Source organism: Sus scrofa, chromosome 3, assembly GCF_054392235.1.
Source record: "Sus scrofa isolate SSC_HxYL_T2T_F1_AM1 chromosome 3, Sscrofa_HxYL_maternal_Yorkshire_Landrace_v2.0, whole genome shotgun sequence".
In the NCBI taxonomy this organism is placed as follows: domain Eukaryota; kingdom Metazoa; phylum Chordata; class Mammalia; order Artiodactyla; family Suidae; genus Sus; species Sus scrofa.
In genome coordinates, this window is record NC_139385.1 from 29,830,652 (window position 1) to 29,848,299 (window position 17,648).

A 17,648-nucleotide genomic window follows, 5' to 3' on the forward strand; every position below is an offset into this window, starting at 1 on the left:
TAGAGTGGCGTCTGTGACCTACACCACAGCTCACAGCAATACAGGATCCTTAACCCACTGAGCAAGGCTGGGGATGGAACCCTCATCCTCACAGAGACTACACTGGGTCCTTAACCCACTGAGCCACAATGGGAACTCCTCAAGAAATATTTAAAACCATGGGGGCCAAGAAAAATATGGTTGTTGGGCCAGATTTGCCTGAGTGCCTCCATTTTATAACCCTCGCTTTTACCTTCTGCTTATATGGAAACAGACACCCAGAGGAGTGAGGCCACTTGGCCACGGCCTTGCTGACAGCAGCGTCGGGAATTGGGCCCAGTGACGGACTACGCATTACCCCAGGTGTCCCAGAATCCAGAGGATTCATGAGCTGAGTTACAGGTGATTGCCTCCCTGGAATCCAGTTGGGGTCTGTCAGAAAGGGGTAGTGGACAACCTAAATGTCCACTGACAGATGAATGGATTAAGAAGATGTGGTACATATACATAGTGGAATACTACTCAGCCATAAAAAAAGAACAAAATAGGAGTTCCCATCGTGGTGCAGTGGAAACGAATCTGACTAGAAACCATGAGGTTTCAGGTTCGATCCCTGGCCTTGCTTAGTGGGTTAAGGATCTGGCATTGCCGTGAGCTGTGGTGTAGGTCACAGATGCAGCTCAGATCCCACTTTGCTGTGGTCCTGGCATAGGCCAGCGGCTAAAGCTCCAATTGGACCCCTAGCCTAAGAACCTCCATATGCCACGAGTGCAGCCCTAGAAAAGACAAAAAGAACAAAAACAAACAAACAAAAAACCAAATACAGACAGAATGCATGAAAGGGGAAAATTATGAAATCTATGTCTGTTACCTTCTTGCTGTTTTCTGTGAGCCACTGAATTCTCCGTTGGTAGAGTTCAATAGCTCTGTCAAAACACCAGAAAGACTTGTCACCCGAGGTCAGCTTCATCGCTGAGCAACAGCCATTTACATACATGGAAGAAAAACGCAGGTGGGAATATTTTTTCTTTTCATGTGTCTAAGGCATTGGGAGAAATCTCCTTACATACAAAGGGAAAACGCCTCACATTATATTATTTTGGGAGAATATAAGGGGAAAACTCTCTCTTCTAGCAAAGAGAAAACTGAAGGCATGTGCTTGCTGGGGTAGCGGATAGAGAGGTTGTGACAGGGATCCAGCATGTGGATGGTGCCCTTGGGGATGGCGATGAGCGTTACAAGTGGCTGTGGTTTGGTGGAACTAGGAGTGGCCTTTAAAGGAGGGCTGGTCTCTGGAAGAAGGTGGAAGAACATTCTTGCCCTTCCTAAATCTGTGTCTTTTCAGACAAATTTTCTAGGCAACTGGACATGGTCATAAATGCACAGATGAGGAGACTCAGCCGCAGTTTCTCAGTGGATTGATGAACACACAGCTTAGTTTTTGAAAAGTAAGTGGCCAGGGAGTTCCTGTTGTGTCTCAGCGGAAACAAACCTGATGAGCATCCATGAGGACTCAGGTTCGATCCCTGGCCTCGCTCAGTGGGTTAAGGATCCAGCGTGGCCATGTTGCTGTGGTTGTGGCATAGGCTGGCAGCCACAGCTCGGATTAGACCCCTGGGAACTTCCATATGCTGTGGGTGCAGCCCTAAAAAAGACTGAAAAAAAAAAAAAGAAAAAAGAGAAAAAAAGAAAAGTGCCCAGAGGAGTTTCTTGAGCTTCCCCTTAATTGCAAACCAGTCCAGTGGCTGTTTGGAAACTAGCCTGTCACAGGTGCTCACGTTAAGGACCCACCCACCCCCTGGCCTCGCTCAGTGGGTTAAGGATCCGGCAATGCCGTGAGCTGTGGTGTAGGTCGCAGATGCGGCTCGGATCCTGTGTTGCTATGGCTCTGGTGTAGGTCAGTGGCTACAGCTCTGATTAGACCCCTAGCCTGGGAATCTCCATATGCCGTGGAAGTGGCCCTAGAAATGGCAAAAAGATAAAAAAAAAAAAAAAAAAAAACCCTGTATAAAGAGACTCGCTTGTCTCTGAGATCCAGCTCTGCCATTGACTAGCTGTGTGACCCTGGACAGGTGTGGTAAACTCTCTGAGCCCCAGTTTCATCACCTCCAGCATGAAGGTAATAATAAGACTCTGTCCAAGTCCATTTGCCAAGAGTCAGTTTATTGAAAGCTAATTCTCTGCAAATCAATGTGCCAAATGACCAATCAACTGAATAGACCTGAACTTCCTTAAAAGGCTGGATTCACAGCTAAAACCAATCTGCCAAAAGATGGCAGAATTGTTTAGAATCTGTGGAACCTTGCAACCCAAGAATCTTGACCATAAAAGTTCCAGTTAAAATGTTTTGATACATTTGGCAAATTGGCCATCGAGCAACTGACTCTTGGTTAACCAGCTTGAGAGTAACACTCTATTTTGAGTGGTTGTGAGAATTAAATAAGATAACGTGTGCAGCTCTTTGCACAATTCTTGACACATTCATAAATGTTGGCGATTAATTCTTATTCTCCCCTTTTAAGAAACCTCAGGCAAGCAGTAATCATGGCCTATTGATTGCTGCACGGGAATGGTGCTGTTAAAATCTGCTTTGGGGAGTTCCCATTATGACACAGCAGAAATGAATCTGACTAGGAACCATGAGGTTGCGGGTTTGATCCCTGGCCTCGCTCAGTGGGTTACAGATCCAGCATTGCCATAAGCTGTGGTGTAGGTCAAAGATGTGGCTCAGACCTGGTGTGGCTGTGGCTGTGGCATAGGCCGGCATCTGCAGCTCAGATTCGACCCCTAGCCTGGGAACCTTCATATGCCGCAGGTGCATCCCTACATAAAAAAGCAAAAAAAAAAAAAAAAAAAAAAATCAGGTTTAGAAGCGGGGAAGCCTGAATATTTTTGACACAACTTTTGCAAAAATATGAACTTAACCAATTTGTCATTGAAACCAGTCACTCTTAACCATTGCACATTAGATGAGATTGTGAGGTTTTATGTGTTCATCCAAAGGGACCATGGATTTTAATTTTTTTTTTTTCTTTTTGGCTGCACCCATGGCATGTGGAAGTTCCCAGGCCAGGGCATGAACCCATGCCACAGCAGGGACCTCAGCTTCTGCAGTGACAACACCAGGTCCTTAACCTGCTGTGCCACAAGGGAACTCCAAAGGGACCATGGATTTTAAAAGGCTGAGAAAAACTGGTCGGGTTGAGAAAAGAAGAAACGGCGGCTAGAAGTGGAACGAGTCCTACCCAAATTCCCACAGAGACTGTCCTTTGAACAAAGTCATTTTCCAGCTGCTGAGACAGCCTGAAACGAAGGTGATTCTAAGAGCTCTGGGATTATGGGAAGGATAATGAGAAACAGACTTACTTAGAAAGCTTGGATTCGAACCGGTGGATGGTCTCAGTGGAGACGTACATTTTCCTCGTGACCTGGCTGCCCTCCTCCCTGAAGAAGCAAAGTCATACAAAAGGGTCTCTTGGGCTCAGGGGCCTGAGTATGTCATTGCAGGCTTGGGGATGAGGGGCATGGCTTCAGACTTACAGCACGGCTGTGCCCTGGCTTAGCAGCTCAGCCAAGGTGAGTTTCTCGGACTTTAAGCTGTGCCTTAGAAGCCAATCTTCTGAGTCCTCCCAGGCTGAGGGCTGGGTCTCCTCCTCCTGCAGTCTCTGCGGGACAAGAAGCCGGAGTCAAACAGAAAACAGTGGAAAGAGAGAATGAGGCTGAAGATGACTTGTGTTCCTGCCACATGGACCCCCCCGCCCCCAGGGGTGTCAGCCCTGATGGATGCTCCCTGAGATAGGTCTGTCCAAGGGCTCACCTGGCTGAGGGAACAGACAAATGCAGACACCTGTGCTCCAGGCCAGCTGCCCCAGAAATGCCCATTCCCAACCCCCACCTCCTCTCTGAATGTGTCTGGATGATTCACCACTCACCACGTACTTTTTTGTGAGAGACTGAATACAAGACAGCAGCCAGACCTTGTGTGACCACAGAACTCTGACCCACAACCTCTGTGGCAACCATTCCTCGAAGCCAAACTATCACCTCTGCAGCAACAGGACCAGGAGGTTAGGACTGGCAGTGACTGCCAGCTTTCCTTTTTTTTTTTTTTTTTTTGGTCTTTTTTGTCTTTTCTAGGGCTGCACCCACTGCATATGGAGGTTCCCAGGCTAGGGGTCCAATCAGAGCTGTGGCTGCTGGCCTACCCCACAACCACAGCAATGCAGGATCCGAGTCGCATCTGCAACCGACACCACAGCTCACGGCAACGCCGGATCCTTAATCCCCTGAACAAGACCAGGGATCAAACTCGCATCCACATGAATGTTAGTCAGATTTGTTTCAGCTGAGCCACAATAGGAACGTCCCCATTTTTTTTTTTTTTTTTTAATCTCTTTCCAGGTCAGGACCCACCAGAGAAAGCCAAATATGCTCCCAAACCAATTACAGGAGATGCCTGGCTTCTAGTTGGCTGGCCTTTGGCTTCTGAGGGCCAATGCCCTTCTTCAGGGCTCACCTGGAAATTTTCTGATTTTTCCCTCTAAAGTGTTCCTAGTCCCCTGCCTGCCTCTGAGTCTCTGCCAAATGCACGTGATGGTAGTGGCCTCTGCTGCCGTAGCAAGATCAGAATAAGTGCCTCTGTTCTCATTTATGTCATCTTTTTTTTCCCTTCTTCTTTTCTTGGCCGCCTGGAGGCCTATTGAGCTCCCGGGCCAGGGATCAGATCCAAGCGGTTGTTGCAACCTATGCAGCAGCTGCAACAAGGTCGGATCCTTAACTCACTGTGCCGGGCTGGGGATTGAACCTGTGTCCCAGTGCTCCAGAGATGCTGCCGATCCCCTTGCACCACAGCACAAGCCCTCCTTCGTATCTTCTTTATTTCCATATTTGCATTCTCGGTATCTTTTCAGGTACATGAATTCTGCCTTCCTCTCAGTCTGAGGGATCCTCCACAAACATTTGTTGACTGATGAATGAGGGAGTGGGTTTTCCAGAAACAGGCACAGTGGGTAAACGTTTTAGAGGAAGAATTTCTGGAGTTCCCGTTGTGGTTCAGTGGTTAACAAATCCGACTAGGAACCATGAGGTTGCGGGTTCGATCCCTGCCCTTGCTCAGTGGGTTGAGAATCCGGCGTTGCCGTGAGCTGTGGTGTAGGTTGCAGACTCGGCTCGGATTCCGTGTTGCTGTGGCTCTGGTGTAGGCTGGTGGCTATGGCTCCGATTCAACCCCTAGCCTGGGAACCTCCATGTGCCACGGGAGTGGCCCAAGAAATGGCAAAAAGACAAAAAAAAAAAAAAAAAAAAAAAAAAAAAAAAGAAAGAAAAAAAATAGAAGAATGTCCTAGCCATCACAGCAGTGCTATAGCTGTGGACAAGCCCCCTTGACTGTGCCTACTGACCCCCCTGCTGTCCCTTACAGAGTGCTAAGCTCAAGACGTGGGTGGTGGCCCTGGTGGAGAAGCTGAAGTGGTTCATGGCAAACATTCAGCACTGATGGTACACATGGGAGCTGGCCTGAGGCTCTGTTCCAATCTTGCCTTGTCAGAGCCCTGCTTTGAACGAGGCACTGTCCCTGGTGCTTGGCCCCAGTGTGAACAAGATAGAAATATTCCCTGGGAGTTCCCGTTGTGGCTCAGCGGGTAACCATCTGACTAGCATCCATGAAGATGCAGGTTCGATCCCTGGCCTCGCTCAGTGGGTTAAGGTCCAGCATTGCCATGAGCTGTGGTGTAGGTCGCAGACGCGGCTCGGATCCTGCATTGCTGTAGCTGTGGTGTAGGCCAGTGGCTACAGCTCCGATTCGACCCCTAGCCTGGGAACCTCCATATGCCACGGGTGTGGCCCTAGAAAAACATAAAAAAAAAGAATCAGGGGTTCTGCAGGAGCTTTCAGATATGGATGGCTTCCTTGTGGCTGGGGTTGGCCATGACTCAAGGTGTAGAACAGCATCTTAGGCGGAGGCCAGTTCCGTCCCATAGCGAGAGAGACCTTCCTGCAGCATCAGATGGCTGTGGAAAGAGCCTGTTTAGCCTTGACCCCATCTAGACCCAAAGTTGGCCTTGCCCATCTCCTGTGCACCTGCCTGAAGCTTGAGTGGGTACCACTTGGGCTTGTATTTGACAGGTTCTCACTGTCGAGGGTGAGGTGGTGGACAAGGGGTTGAAGCTACCTGCTACGGCTGACTGAGCTGCAGTAGACAGGATGAGATCAGGTAGAGGCTTCAGAAGGAGAAAAGGACAGAGGAAGAAAGGGAGGGAAGAAGGGAGCACAGTCCCGGGCTCCCCACTCACTAGCTTTGTGATGCGAGACAAGTAAAGTGGGTTGCTCTTTCTTCATCTGTCAGATGGGTTCGTGACCCTGAGATCTAGCACATGGCCTTGCGTGCTACTCCATCAACCATTCTTTTTTTTTTTTTTTTTTTTTTTTTTTTTTTTTTTTGTCTTTTTGCCATTTCTTAGGCCACTTTGGTGGCATATGGAGGTCGAATCGGAGCTATAGCTGCCAGCCTATGCCAGAGCCACAGCAACTTGGGATCCAAGCCGTGTCTGTGACCTACACCACAGCTCACGACAACGCCGGATCGTTAAACCACTGAGCAAGGGCAGGGATCGAACCTGCAACCTCACGGTTCCTAGTCGGATTCATTAACCACTGCACCACGAGGGCAACTCCTGCATCAACCATTCTTAACAACAACCCTCACTTCTCCTTCAGGTTTGGTCACAAATCGAAGGTAACAAAGAAAGGCAATGAAAATAAATGCCTCTCTCACATCCAGCTAGAGCGTATGGGACACCTTACGTTCAGTGCCTGAGCTCTGCTCACCCTCGGTTTCCAAAGGGAATTCACAAGTGTGGAAGAAGTGTGAAAAACACTCATCATTAGAGCAAACGCTTAAGTAGCACTTATGATGTGTCAAGCACTTTCCATCTATTCACTCACTTACGTCCACAAAAGAGGTTTCGGTTTCGGCATCAACCTCATTTTACGGACAAGGAAACTGAAGTATTGAGAATGGAGTAATTTGTCTAAAGTGACGCGGCTAGTAAGTGGTGGAGCTGGGTTTCAAACCCAAGCAATATAGCTTGAGTCATGCTTGTAACTGCAAGGCTATTGTGCCTTTGTTTGTTTGTTTGTTTACTTATACAGCCAAACGGGCAGCATAGGGGAGTTTCCGGGCCAGAAACAGAGCTGCAGCTGTGGCCTACACCACAGCCACAGCGACACTGGATCTTGAGCCACGTGCAGCAATGCCGGATCCTTAATCCACTAAGCCATGCCAGGGATCCAACCCGCATCCTCACATGGTACTTAACCTGCTGAGTCACAACGGGGAACTGTTATATGGCCTTAAAACGCCACCAAACTATGACTACATGAAGGATTGCATGAGAACCGACCGAAAAGACAAATTCGTCATTCTGTGATTTTATGCTAATCAACGTCCTGTCCTTGGAACGGCTCCGCCGGGTAGTCTTAGCCCCAACCCCACACCTAGGAAAACACTGCTCTGCGTTATATGAACACTAGATGTCGCTCTTCTCATCTTTCAAGACAACCCCCTCCCCCCCCGTTGGGATCACTGAGATTGGCAGACTTGTAATTCACCTTTCTTCCATTTTACTTGCTTTTTAAATGATCCATCATGTTTTAGGATGTGGATTTTGTATTAGTAGTTGAAGAGCTATCATTAAATGCAGTATAGATTTTGACTGTAGGACGTACTGATTGGATACTGAAGGATGTAAGATCCTTGGGTGGGAACAATCCTTTTTCCTCTTTCCCACTGGTATTCGTTTGTGAGGTAAAGGAGGTCCTAGCTGGAGCTGGTAAATGTAGGAGTGGTCCCTGTACACCTGGAGAGTCATATATTTGCTAAGAAATTAGGTGAAATAAAGACGCATAGCATCAGCTTCTGAAGTCATGGAAAGAATCCTTCTGAATCTCCAGATTCTATTGACATTTGCTCATTTCCTTTCACTTAAACTTGCTCTTGCATAAGTGCCAGTATAAAAGACAACTGTTTTCCTGATTGTTTAATTGCCAGCATCAACATGATGTTGTTTTTAATGGATGGTCATTTTATTTATTTATTTTTTTTGTATTTTGTCCTTTTAGGGCTGCACCTGTGGCGTATGGAGGTTCCCAGGCTAGGGGTTGAATTGGAGCTGTAGCTGCCGGCCTACACCACAGCCACGGCAACCCGGGATCCGAGCCGCGTCTGTGACCTACACCACAGCTCACAGCAACGCCGGATCTTTAACCCACTGAGCAAGGCCAGGGATTGAACCTGTGTCGTCATAGATAACTAGTTAGGTTTGTGGACCACTGAGCCATGACGGGAACTCCCTGATGATCATTTTAAAGGATCATCTTTGACTCTAGTATAGAATAGACGGGTGGTAATGGGCCAGGCTCACACCAACAACCCCAATGACAACAGTTTCTACGGTTGAATGAATTTTGAATTCTGGACAGTCACTATGGGAAGACAGCTCACTGACACCCTGGGAGCCTAAAACCATGGTTCTGGCTTTTTTTCTAGCAGGTGATTCTCCTGCATACCTCTCTTGCTCCAATAGCACTGCATGATACTGATTTTTGGATCTAGGTTTTAAGGAATCCTAGAAGAAAGACACATCTCAGGAAGGGGAGTTTTGGGGTTAAACGAGCCTTCAAGCTTTGATAACATGGACAGAGTTTTCACATGCCCCTGTGTATTTAATGATATAGCCAAGAAGTCTATATAATTTCTATACACAGTGTAGAGATTCTTCAGTCATTTCTAAAGGCAGGGGATTACAGGTGAATTCTTATTAATCTTTTTCAGTCCTGAGATGCTCTGTGAGGAAAGAAGCATCCAGAGTTTTACACATTCTGCCTTCCCTAAGATTGGTAAGCACTGCCACTCCGTTAAAACACTATAGTTTTTACCAGTAGGTCCTGTGTCTGGTTAACATGTGTAACCAGTAGTCCGTTGTCTGGACTTTGGCCAAGTCCACTGATATTCCTCTGGTTCAATTGCTTCTTTGGTTCTCTGTCATTATTTCTCTTCATGCTACAAAAGAAAAAGTAATTTTTTTTCTTTTTTTTTAAATTATAGTTGATTTACAATGTTGTGCCAACTTCTGTTGCACAGCAAAGTGACCCAATCATACACATATATACACTCCTTTTCTTATAATATCTTCCATCAATACCTAGCCCAAGAGACTGGATATAATTCCCTGTGCTTTACAGCAGGACCTCCTTCTTATCCATTCTAGCTTTTTTTTTTTTTTTTTTTTTTTTGGTCTTTTTGCCTTTTCTAGTGCTGCTCTCGAAGCATATGGAGGATCCCAGGCTAGGGGCCGAATCGGAGCTATAGCCACCAGCCTATGCCAGAACCACAGCAACGCAGGATCCAAGCTGTGCCTGCGACCTACCCCACAGCTCACGGCAATGCCGGATCCTTAACCCACGGAGCAAGGCCAGGGACCGAACCCACAACCTCACGGTTCCTAGTCGGATTTGTTAACCACTGCGCCACGACGGGAACTCCATCCATTTTAAATGTAATAGTTTGCAGCTACTAACCCTCAAACTCCCAGTCCATCTGGTTCCCTCCTCCTCCCCCTTAGCAACCACAGGTCTGTTCTGCATGCCAGACAAAGTAATTGGATTCCTGCTCCAGCACCAGACAGTGACTCCACGCTCTCAGAAACATTTTGTAAAATTTCTGTGCAGCAATTGGGATCAATTCCTGTGTTGAACCTGATAAGATGTTGGATTCCGGTTCATAAGACATTTTTTCCTTTTGTCCTGGTAGTTAGATAACTGAAGCTCTCGGCTATAAGGTGACAGAATGACCATTTACCCAATTTCAATTCAAAGCAAGTATTTCCCGCTCAACTCCCATGAACAAAATATTATTGTTGTTGTTTTCATTTGAAAAATCAGAGAAGATGCTTACCAGTGCTTTTCCAGAAACGTATTTTCTTGACCATGGAAGACATGACTAGTTTGTGTGGCCATTATACAAATACCCAGTGCTTATCTTCCTAGGGAGGAGAAGCACACCAGAAAAGATAAGGATACGTCTGGCATATAGACAACAGTCTTGGAAGGTATCTATATTCAGCTCAATGCTTCTTTTTTCATTTTTATTTTACTTATTTATTTTTTAAGGCTGCACCCGTGGCATATGGAGGTTCCCAGGCTAGGGGTCGAATCAGAACTGCAGCTGCCGGCCTGCACCACAGCCACAGCAATGCGGGATCCAAGCCAGTCTGTGACCTACACCACAGCCCATGGCAACGCCGGATCCCTAACCTACTGAGTGAGTCCAGGGATCAAACCTGCATCCTCATGGATACCAGTCAGGTTCATTACTGCTCAGCCATGATGGGAACTCCCGAAGTGATCTTTCAAAGACTCAGATCCAGGGTCACACCCCCTCTTCTCCCTCCTGCTTAAAAATGTTCAAGGTCTTCCCTTTATTTCAAGCATAAAGACTAAGATCCTTACCATGGCATCTGAGGCTCGCATGCTCTGGCTGCTGTCCACCTGCCTCTCCAGCGTTCCCGTCCCTTACCGCTCACTGCTTCTGCGTTCCACAGCCCTCACCTTCTGTTCCAGAAAGGCCCTACCTTTCCTTTGATCACAGGGCCTTTCACCTGCTGGCTTTGCCCTCCCCTCCCCCAACCACTCATCCTTGACCTTTCAGCTCAAATGTCACTTCCTTGGGGAAGTCCTCCCCACCATCCCACCCTATTTCAGCTGTGTTTGTGTTATGTAAACCATCGTAATGCTCCTTTCTTTCAGAGTACTTAATTTAGAATAATACATTCATTTGCTTAAATTTTTCATGTGTGTGTGTGTGTATGTGTGTGTGTGTGTGTGTTCTTTTAGGGCCGCACTCGTGGTATATGGATGTTCCCAGGCTAGGGGTCTAATTGGAGCTGTAGCTGCTGGCCTACCCCACAGCAACGCCAGATCTGAGCCTACAGCACAGCTCACGGCAACACCGGATCTTTAACCCGCTGATCGAGGTCAGGGATCGAACCCACAACCTCATGGTTCCTAGTCAGATTTGTTTCCGCTGCGCCACGATGAGAACTCCCATTTGTGTGATTTTTAAAAATTGGCATCTATCTCCCATTGGATTGTAAGTGGCATGAGCGCAGGGACTGCCAGACAGTAACTACTTTGAGGAGGGAGGTAAAGGGAGAGGAGGAAGTTGAATTTACTGATCCCGTGAGAACCGATTTCATTTTCTGCTCTTGGGTTCCGTGTGAGAGTTGTGCCTTGTAATTCCCTCCCTTTCTACTTAAGCTACCTCACTGAGGTTTCTGTTACTTGCACACAAAAAAAACATCGGTGAAAACACCAGTGAGAAACTCCAAACTGGGTTGCAGCTTGGGCACTGGCGTGTGCGTTCTTATGAAACCATTAAAGCCAATAACCTAATGATGGTTCCGCAACATGCTTTTCTCTTTCGGGGTCTTTAAACTTTTATTTAGAGGAGCGTTCTTTTCTGGGAAGGGCCAAGATAATGTGGCAATATCTCAAAGAAACAAAGGGCTTAATTCAGTCTTCTATTGCTGGGAGACTCTCATGGCAGAGATTGTTGGACTAGAAACGCCTCAGGAACACTAAATGCCCCGTGATGGTTCAGGTTTTGCTTTTCAGCAAGTGATGAACAGCTTAATGAATTCAGAGACTTATACGACTGGACTCTAGGGTGACTTGTGTGGGCCAGAGGAGGGGGGTTGGGGCCACAGAAAACTAACAAAACTACGTGATGGGCTAGAAAGAGCGCTAGACCTTTGATTTCTCCCTCTGCAGAACGGCATGGGGATAATTATCACTGCCCTGCCTACTTCCATTCCGTTGTTAAGAGGATCGCATGACATTGAGAATGTACAATAGGGGGTTCCCGTCGTGGCTCAGTGATTAACGAACCCTACTAGGATCCGTGAGGCTGCAGGTTCGATCCCTGGCCTCCGTCAGAGGGTTAAGGATCCAGCGTTGCTGTGAGCTGTGGTGTAGGTCACAGACATGGCTTGGATCCCGCGTTGCTGTGGCTGTGGCGTAGGCTGGCAGCTGCAGCTCTGATTGGACCCCTAGCCTGGGAACCTCCACGTGGGGCAGGCGTGGCCCTAAAAAGACAAAAGGTTAAAAAAAAAAAAAGAGAGAGAGAGAGAATGTACAAGAGCTTTGTAAAATACAAGGTACTATAGGAATGCAGAAGATCATTAAAAAAATCTGCTGCATCTCTAAGCATGTTGACCTATGACGCTTAAGCCATCATTCATTTGATGTACATTTATAGGGTGCCTCCTGAGTGCCAGGGAGAGCTGGGGCTGGCAAGGCAGAACGGGACAGCCCACAGCCCTTACCCTCAGTCCTTTGCTAAATGAAACCTTATCGAGAGGTCTTCTTTGATCACCTCATCCCAGCCGGTACCCTTGCCGACCTGTTTTGTTTTCTGTCTTTCTTCTTCTTCCCTTTTTTTTTTTTTTTTTGCTTTTTAGGCCTGTACCCATGGTATAGGGAGGTTCCCAGGCCAGGGGTCGAATCGGAGGTACAGCTGCCAGCCACAGCCACAGCAATGCGGGATCCTTAACCCACTGAGTGAGGCCAGGGATCGAACCTGCAACCTCGTGGTTCCTAGTCGGATTCGCTTCCCCTGTGCCACAACGGGAACTCTCCGGTTTTGTTTTCTTTGTAGCAGGTTCCCTCATCGGATGATCTAGCTTCCCCCCCGCCCCCGGCCCATTCTGCCCCACTCATCAATCACAGAAGAAAGATCTATGAGGGCAGGGACTTAGGTTCACTGCTGGAATTGTTTTGTGGACTCATTGCCCATCACATAGTAGCTGCTCCAAAAACATTTGTTGAATAAATGTACTCAGGGCAGTTCCAGATTTTAGACAAAAAGGGGCCACATTACCTTGGGAGACTGGTCACAGGAGGGGAAGAGAATGTGCAGACTTGTCCTTAGGTGATGCCCTCTTGCCAAAGGGAGAAAGGTGGTCCTGATCAGTAGATGAAAGAAAACCTTCAGCTAACTTCCTAGTGTGCTGACAGCTGGATCTAAATACCCAGAAAAAAGCCACCCCCCAGGATTTGCATTTTTTTAAATGAATTTTTTACTGTTATTTCCCCCAAGGGTTTGCATTTTTAACTGCCTAATAACCTCTACTCTTGCCCCCATCCAATTCATTGTACAATCTGCTGCCAGAATGATTTTTCTCTTTCTTTTTTCTTTTTTGGCCGCCCCTCAGCATGTGGAGTTCCCGGGCCAGGGATCAGATCCGAGCCGCAGTTGCGATCTACCCTGCAGCAGCTGCAGCAAAGCCGGATCCTTTCACCCACCGCGCCAGGCTGGGGATCAAATCTGCATCCTGGCGCTGCAGAGACGCCGTGGATCCCATTGCGCCACGGTGGGAACTCCCTGGTTCATTTTACAATCTGCTGCCAGGATGATTTTTCTGATATGCAGAGTTGTTCATATTACTGCTTGTTTAGAACTCTGCCATGGCTCCTTCGTGCCGTGGGCCAGCAAGTCAAACCTTGAGAAGGCTTTTCATTCCTTCTAGATCTACTCTTTCTTACCTCCTCATCTTTCATTCACCCCCACACCCTGGTAACCTCTACTTACACACACCTGCTAATTCATACCCTTCTTTGGTCAAGTTGGACCTACTCTGCCCCTTTTGTTTGATAGGAAAACCCAGGAAGTCGTTCCTGAACCCCCATTTGTGGCTCTGCAAATTCCACGGAGGAAATCATTTCCCCCTCTGGCTGTCTCATATACCAAGTTGTCATGGTCCTTCTCCAGAGTAGCCCCCTCACTTCCTTGTCTACGGGTGTTACCCCCACCCTCAGAGCACCTAGCACAATGCCTGGCACGTAGGGAACAGGTGCTTAAGGCCCAGGCTCCCTAAGTCTTTCTCCCTCAGTCCGGAGCTTAGCATCTGGGCTTCCTCCACCCTCTCTCCTAGCACCCTCTTCACCCTTGTGACACTCAACCTCACCTGCATTTCTCCACTTATTTCTCCATCTTTAGGAGAAGGGCCCCTGGCCATCCCAGGACTCCGCTTTTCCTGCTTCCCACTTTTAGTTTCTCCAAGCTCCTCCAGGCAACTTAACAAAGAAACTTGCCCTGCGGGAAGTGTTAGCTGGTCTCCAAGGTAACAGACTGCACCACTGCAGCTTGAGGCAGGGACAGGGAAAAATCTTCCTTACCCCTGGGGAAGAAATTATCACTCTGTTGTTAATAACAACCTCTCCCTGGGCACCCTGCTTTTCTCCACCCCCACAAAAGCCTGGGAGTAGGATTTGGGCCTCTTCTGCATTTTTAGAACCTTTAGGTCTGCAGAAAACTGTGGTTTAGACCAGTAGAGCCCTGGTGCCTGCTGCTTCCTCGGGTAGGAAATTAAGAAAGAGAGCAGAGAACTTGTGACATGCGTAAAAGGTGGTAACCTCCTCTTCCTCTGCAAATTCCCTGGGGTTCCCCCAAACACCCTCCCTGGGAGAGGTCTGGCAGTCTTCACTGCTACCAGGTCCAGCCTCGCCTGGCTAATACAGCAGTAGGCTCGGTGACCTCTTAGCATCCGAGGAAATCTTCTACTGCAGTGGTTCCCAAACCCAGGTCCTTCGGCATCATCTGGGTTATTTGCTAAGAAAACATACATACCGTCCAACCTGGGAGACAGATATAGAACTGTAGCAAAGTGTGAGAAGATGAATCTTTAACAATGGGCCTGGGTGATTATGATGTAACCAGCCTTTATGCCACAGCTGGGGACCTTTCCAACTCTGTCTTCAATGGAAATCAGGAATGATGGAGTCACGTACTCAATGTCAACCAGCGTGTAGTGGCTAAAGGATCTGCACTTCGTTTGTTTTTGTTTTTATCCAGGTCATGTCTCAAATCACAATCTTCACTTTCTGAACTTTTCTTTTCTTTTCTTTTTTTTTTTTTTTTTTTTTTTTTTTTTGTCTTTTTGCCTTTTCTAGGGCTGCTCCCGTGGCATATGGAGGTTCCCAGGCTAGGGGGTCTAATCAGAGCTGTAGTCACCGGCCTACGCCACAGCCACAGTAACACGGGATCTGAGCCGCGTCTGCAACTAACACCACAGCTCACAGCAATGTCAGATCCTTAACCCACTGAGCGAGGCCAGGGATTGAACCCACAACCTCATGGTTCCTAGTCGGATTTGTTAACCACTGCGCCACAACGGGAACTCCTGAACTTTCCATTTTATAACTTAGAACATATGCTCCCCATGGTAGTGACGCTATGGTAAAGAACCCCTTCAGAGGCTGACCCTAGTAGTGGCTCCTAGAGGTCCGATCCGAATAGTCTTGGGTTGAGAGGAGCATATGTAAATCATGGCATTTTGTCAACACCCACAAGACAGGAGAGGAGGGAGATCAGAAAAAGGGAGGGAAGTCAGAAGAGGAAGGAGTCCCAGGAGGCTGAGAGCAACCCACTGAAGGCCACTCTGAACAAAGGGTGAAGGTCCTTGCGGCCACCTTACTGGAAATCCTGGGTGGAAGAGGTCAGCTAGCTTTGAGACACTATTTTTGGAGACAGAGGGGCCCCAGACAGATATCTTACCACCCCCACAATTTCCTTTGCTCTTGGATACACGCATTTTCAACGTTTTGCAAGAAGTAAAACCCAGAGTTGAAAAGTTCATTGTTACTTCTTTTTTCTCCTTGAGCTTCCATGGCACATATGCTGGATATATCTGTGTGCCAGACGGATAAAACAGAGTATGATTTTCAGGTGTATGATCATCCAAGAAGAAAGTTCTATGTGAGTACCATCTTTCTCAGCTCTCCTCAGACTGTTTGTAGCTCATGATTGGCCCCATGTAGGAGCTGGAGGTCAATAGAAGTTTCCCTTCCTCTTACCTCAGGTTCTCGGGACCTGAGCAGGGTCAAGTTACCTATGGTCTTTATTTAGGAGCTCTAGCCTGTTCTCATTACCCCACATATATTTGCTATGGTTTGAATGTTTGTGTCCCCCCAAATTCATGTTGAAAACCTAACCCCTAAGGTATTAGGAGTTGGGGGTCTTCGGGAGGTGATTAAGTCATGGGAGTATTTTGAATAGGATTAGTGCCTTTAAAAAAGAGGGCTGACAGAGGAACACCACCACCCCCCCTCCCCCCCGCCCAGCCTCCTTCCACCTTGTGAGGATGTAAGAAATATGCAACCTGGAAGGGGGCCCTTGCCTGGCAATGCTGGTACCCTGATCTTGAACTTCCAGCTCCAGAACTGATACTCTTTTAAAAAGTGATGTTGCAGAAAACACTGTTTTACATCTTAAGTTCACAGCAAGCTCATGTAGTGGCAAAACTTGAACTGGCACGAGGCTCTTTTCAGTCTTTATTCCATTTCATGTGAATATTTAGATGTTTTGTAATTTGGAAGGCTGCCTCGTTCTCTGATGGGGTGATGTTACATAATATGGAATCATTTCACTGATTTTTTTTTGTTGTTGTTCTTTTTGCTTTTTAGGGCCAAACCCGCGGCATATAGAGGTTCCCTGGCTGGGGGTCAAATCGGAGCTGTGGCTGGCAGCCTACACCACAGCCACAGCAGCAAGGGATCTGAGCCGTGTCTGCGACCTACACCACAGCTCACGGCAACGCCGGATCCTTAACCCACTGAGCGAGGCCAAGGATCAAACCTCTGTCCTCATGGTTGCTAGTCAGATTCGTTCACCACTGAGCCACGATGGGAACTCCTCATTGATATTTTACATCTGAAAAAAATTGAATTCCAAAGCTCTTTTAGTTTTTGGATAAATATTGTAGTGATGTGCCATACTTAGTCTCTATAATCCTCATGTGTTGAAATGAGCAGATAGTGGTGACTCTGATGGTTTTATTTTCAGCATCCCAAACTCTTTTTTTAAAAAAAATTGATGTGTAATTGACATATAACAGATTAGTTTCAGCTGTACAACATAGTATGTATAATGATCATCACAATAAATCTAAGTAGCATCTGGTTAAATGTTTTTTTAAGAAGCCTCCTAAGTCTGCGGTATTTTGCTACAGCAGTCCAAACAGACTAAGACAATATTATTATGTGATGTATTTCTTTAAATTAATTTTTTTGGTCTTTTTAGGGCCACACCCACAGCATATGGAGGTTCCCAGGCTAGGGGGCCAACTGGAGCTGTAGCCACTGGCCTACGCCACAGCCACAGCAACGTGGGATCTGAGCCGCATCTTCGACCTACACCGCGGCTCACAGCAACGCCAGATCCTTAACCCACTGAGGGAGGCCAGGGATCAAACCTGCATCCTCATGGATGCTAGTCAGATTTGTTTCCACTGAGCCACAACGGGAACTCCTCGATACTAATTTGTATTTTACTTTCCTTCCTCCATTTCAAGCCGTAGCAGGTGATTTTGTTGGGTTAAGCATTGTCCAGAAGTCAACAGTTTTTTTCTGTCTTTTGTAAAAGCCTGGGCTACCTGAAGATCAAAGGGACATATCCAAGCATGGGAGCTGAGTGAGTTGTTCAATTGTCAAGAGGAAAGGGGGAATGTATAAAGATTTTTTTTCAGTTAAAAGAGACAAAAACCTAATTCAAACTGGCTTGAAGATAAAAGGGAGTTTACTTGCTCTAATACCAAAAAAAAAAAAAAAAAAATCCA

At 47.1% G+C, this 17,648-nt stretch overlaps 1 protein-coding gene across 5 annotated transcripts in view; it reads right to left on the reverse strand.

Annotated features, from left to right (window-relative positions):
* The window catches only part of VWA3A (von Willebrand factor A domain containing 3A), a 67,188-nt gene extending 53,073 nt beyond the window's left edge, over positions 1-14,115 (reverse strand). For all 5 annotated transcript variants that reach the window (XR_014840590.1, XM_085017350.1, XM_021086487.2 and 2 more), the window contains exons 1-7: positions 14,001-14,115; positions 12,914-12,998; positions 9,932-10,019; positions 8,914-9,037; positions 3,520-3,644; positions 3,346-3,423; positions 851-905 (exon numbers count right to left, since the gene is read on the reverse strand). Coding sequence is in view for 3 of the 5 variants with exons in the window: in XM_021086487.2 (XP_020942146.2) it covers positions 851-905; positions 3,346-3,423; positions 3,520-3,644; positions 8,914-9,037; positions 9,932-9,993 (444 nt within the window). In the remaining 2 variants the exon portion in view is untranslated. The remainder of the gene's footprint in view (positions 1-850; positions 906-3,345; positions 3,424-3,519; positions 3,645-8,913; positions 9,038-9,931; positions 10,020-12,913; positions 12,999-14,000) is intronic.
* Between the last annotated feature and the right edge of the window lie 3,533 nt (positions 14,116-17,648).